The following is a 2269-nucleotide window of genomic DNA, read 5'->3' on the forward strand; positions in this document are numbered from 1 at the left end:
GTCCAACCGTGGAGCTGACCTCAAGGACCCAACGCGGAGAGCCCAGGCAGCTCGGCGGCCGAGACAAGCAGAGAGGCACTGGGGGTCCAGAGGGACGGGTGGCAGAGCTAGACGGGTGGCAGGGCTAGACGGGTGGAGCAGGAGTTGGTGAGGTCCTCCAGGCCCCGGGAGTCTGAGTGCAGAGCGACGCTGCAGCGCACTGGAGGTCGGGGGGTCGCGGAGGGGGAGCCGGGGGCGATGCCACGGCCGGGCAAGAGCTCGTACAGCGACCAAAAGCCGCCCTACTCCTACATCTCGCTGACCGCCATGGCCATCCAGCACTCGGCCGAGAAGATGCTGCCGCTGAGTGACATCTACAAGTTCATCATGGAGCGCTTCCCCTACTACCGCGAGCACACGCAGCGCTGGCAAAACAGCCTGCGCCACAACCTCTCCTTCAACGATTGCTTCATCAAGATCCCGCGCAGGCCCGACCAGCCCGGGAAGGGAAGCTTCTGGGCTCTCCACCCCGACTGCGGCGACATGTTCGAGAACGGCAGCTTCCTGCGTCGCCGCAAACGCTTCAAGGTGCTGCGCGCCGACCACGCTCACCTGCACGCCGCAGGCTCCAAGGGCGCCCCGGGCGCCGGGCCCGCCGGGCCCCTGCACCCGCACCACCCACACCACCACCACCACCACCATCACCACCACCACGCCGCCGCGCACCACCACCATCACCACCACCCCCCGCCGCAGCCGCCGCCGCCGCCCCCGCCGCCGCACATGCTGCACTACTTCCACCAGCAGCCGCCGCCTGCCCCGCCTGCCCCGCCGCCGCCACCGCCGCACCTGCCGTCGCAGCCCGCGCCGCAGCCGCCGCAGCAGGCGCAGCCCCCGCAGCCGTCCCACCCCGGGAAGATGCAGGAGGCGGCGGCCGTGGCGGCTGCGGCGGCTGCGGCGGCGGCCGCGGCGGTGGGCAGCGTGGGGCGCCTTTCTCAGTTCCCCCCTTACGGGCTGGGCTCTGCGGCCGCCGCGGCCGCCGCCGCCGCCGCGACCACCTCTGGCTTCAAACACCCGTTCGCCATCGAGAACATCATCGGCCGGGACTACAAGGGCGTGCTGCAGGCCGGAGGGCTGCCCTTGGCGTCCGTCATGCACCATCTGGGCTACCCTGTGCCGGGGCAGCTCGGCAACGTGGTGGGCTCCGTGTGGCCGCACGTGGGTGTCATGGACTCAGTGGCCGCGGCGGCCGCGGCCGCTGCTGCAGCCGGCGTCCCCGTCGGCCCCGAGTACGGGGCCTTCGGGGTGCCCGTCAAGGCCCTGTGCCACTCGGCCAGCCAGAGCCTGCCTGCCGTGCCAGTGCCCATCAAGCCCACTCCTGCGCTGCCGCCGGTGAGCGCGCTGCCGCCTGCGCTCTCGGTGCCCGCCGCCGCGCAGCAGCCGCCCGCGCCTTCCACCGTGTGCTCGGCAGCCGCGGCCTCGCCGGCCGCCTCTCTGCTGGAGCCCAGCAGCGCCAGCGCGGCCGAGGGCAAGGGCGGCTCTCTGCACTCGGTGCTGGTGCACTCCTAGGCGGCCGGACCCGGCCGGAAGAAGGACGCGTGCAGAAAATGCCCCGGGCGCTAGGCTGCCCGACAGCCAGCAGGTGCCCCGCAAGGGGCTAGCCAGTGGTCTGATTAGATGTAATCTTCTTGGTTTGTCTGTATTTATACTATGTTGTACGCTCAGATTCATGAAAGCCAGTTTTCAGGTAAGCGTTTCTATTGTCATTAGTGTAATACTCAGTAAATTACGGGGTTTGGAGAGGGGGAGCGAAGGCCGGAAGGGAAGTCTCGGTTGGTCGCTGGCAAACTGGGAATACAATCCGAGCCTTCTGAGAGCGGAGGCAGGAGGGGCCAAGCCCTCCGCAGAGAAATTCTAAGAGGCCTGTCGCGGGAACGCAGCCCAGCCACCAAGTGTCTCTGCGCGGGTCGCCTCCCTGGCAGCTGCGACAGCGAAGGGCCGTGCGCTGGGGACATCCCGTTTTATCTGAGGAGAAGTGGGGGCGTAGATACCGTTGTTTTCTGGTCAGCCCAATGGATGAGGACACAAGGGTCACGCCTAACGTCGCTTTCGAAGGTAGTGGAAAGGTCTTTGGTGGGGGGAGGGAACAAACACATTCCTTGGCCATGAGCCAGGAGGGTCGAAACGGAGAGGCGGAGCCGCTAAAGCGCTGGACGTGCACGGGAGAGAGTGGCCCCCAGCTTAAAGGGCAAAGCCTCAGATTCCAAAAGCGAAGTTTGGGAGAGGCAAC

The 2269-nt window shown here is 67.7% G+C and overlaps 1 protein-coding gene across 1 annotated transcript; it reads left to right on the top strand.

The window, feature by feature from the left end:
• The first annotated feature begins 237 nt into the window (after positions 1–237).
• Positions 238–1548, top strand: FOXB2 (forkhead box B2). Its single transcript, XM_058657398.1, has one exon. It carries the CDS (start codon positions 238–240, stop codon positions 1546–1548), a length of 1311 nt encoding a protein of 436 aa, XP_058513381.1.
• Positions 1549–2269: the final 721 nt, after the last annotated feature.

Source organism: Ochotona princeps, chromosome 31, assembly GCF_030435755.1.
Source record: "Ochotona princeps isolate mOchPri1 chromosome 31, mOchPri1.hap1, whole genome shotgun sequence".
Lineage (NCBI taxonomy): Eukaryota > Metazoa > Chordata > Mammalia > Lagomorpha > Ochotonidae > Ochotona > Ochotona princeps.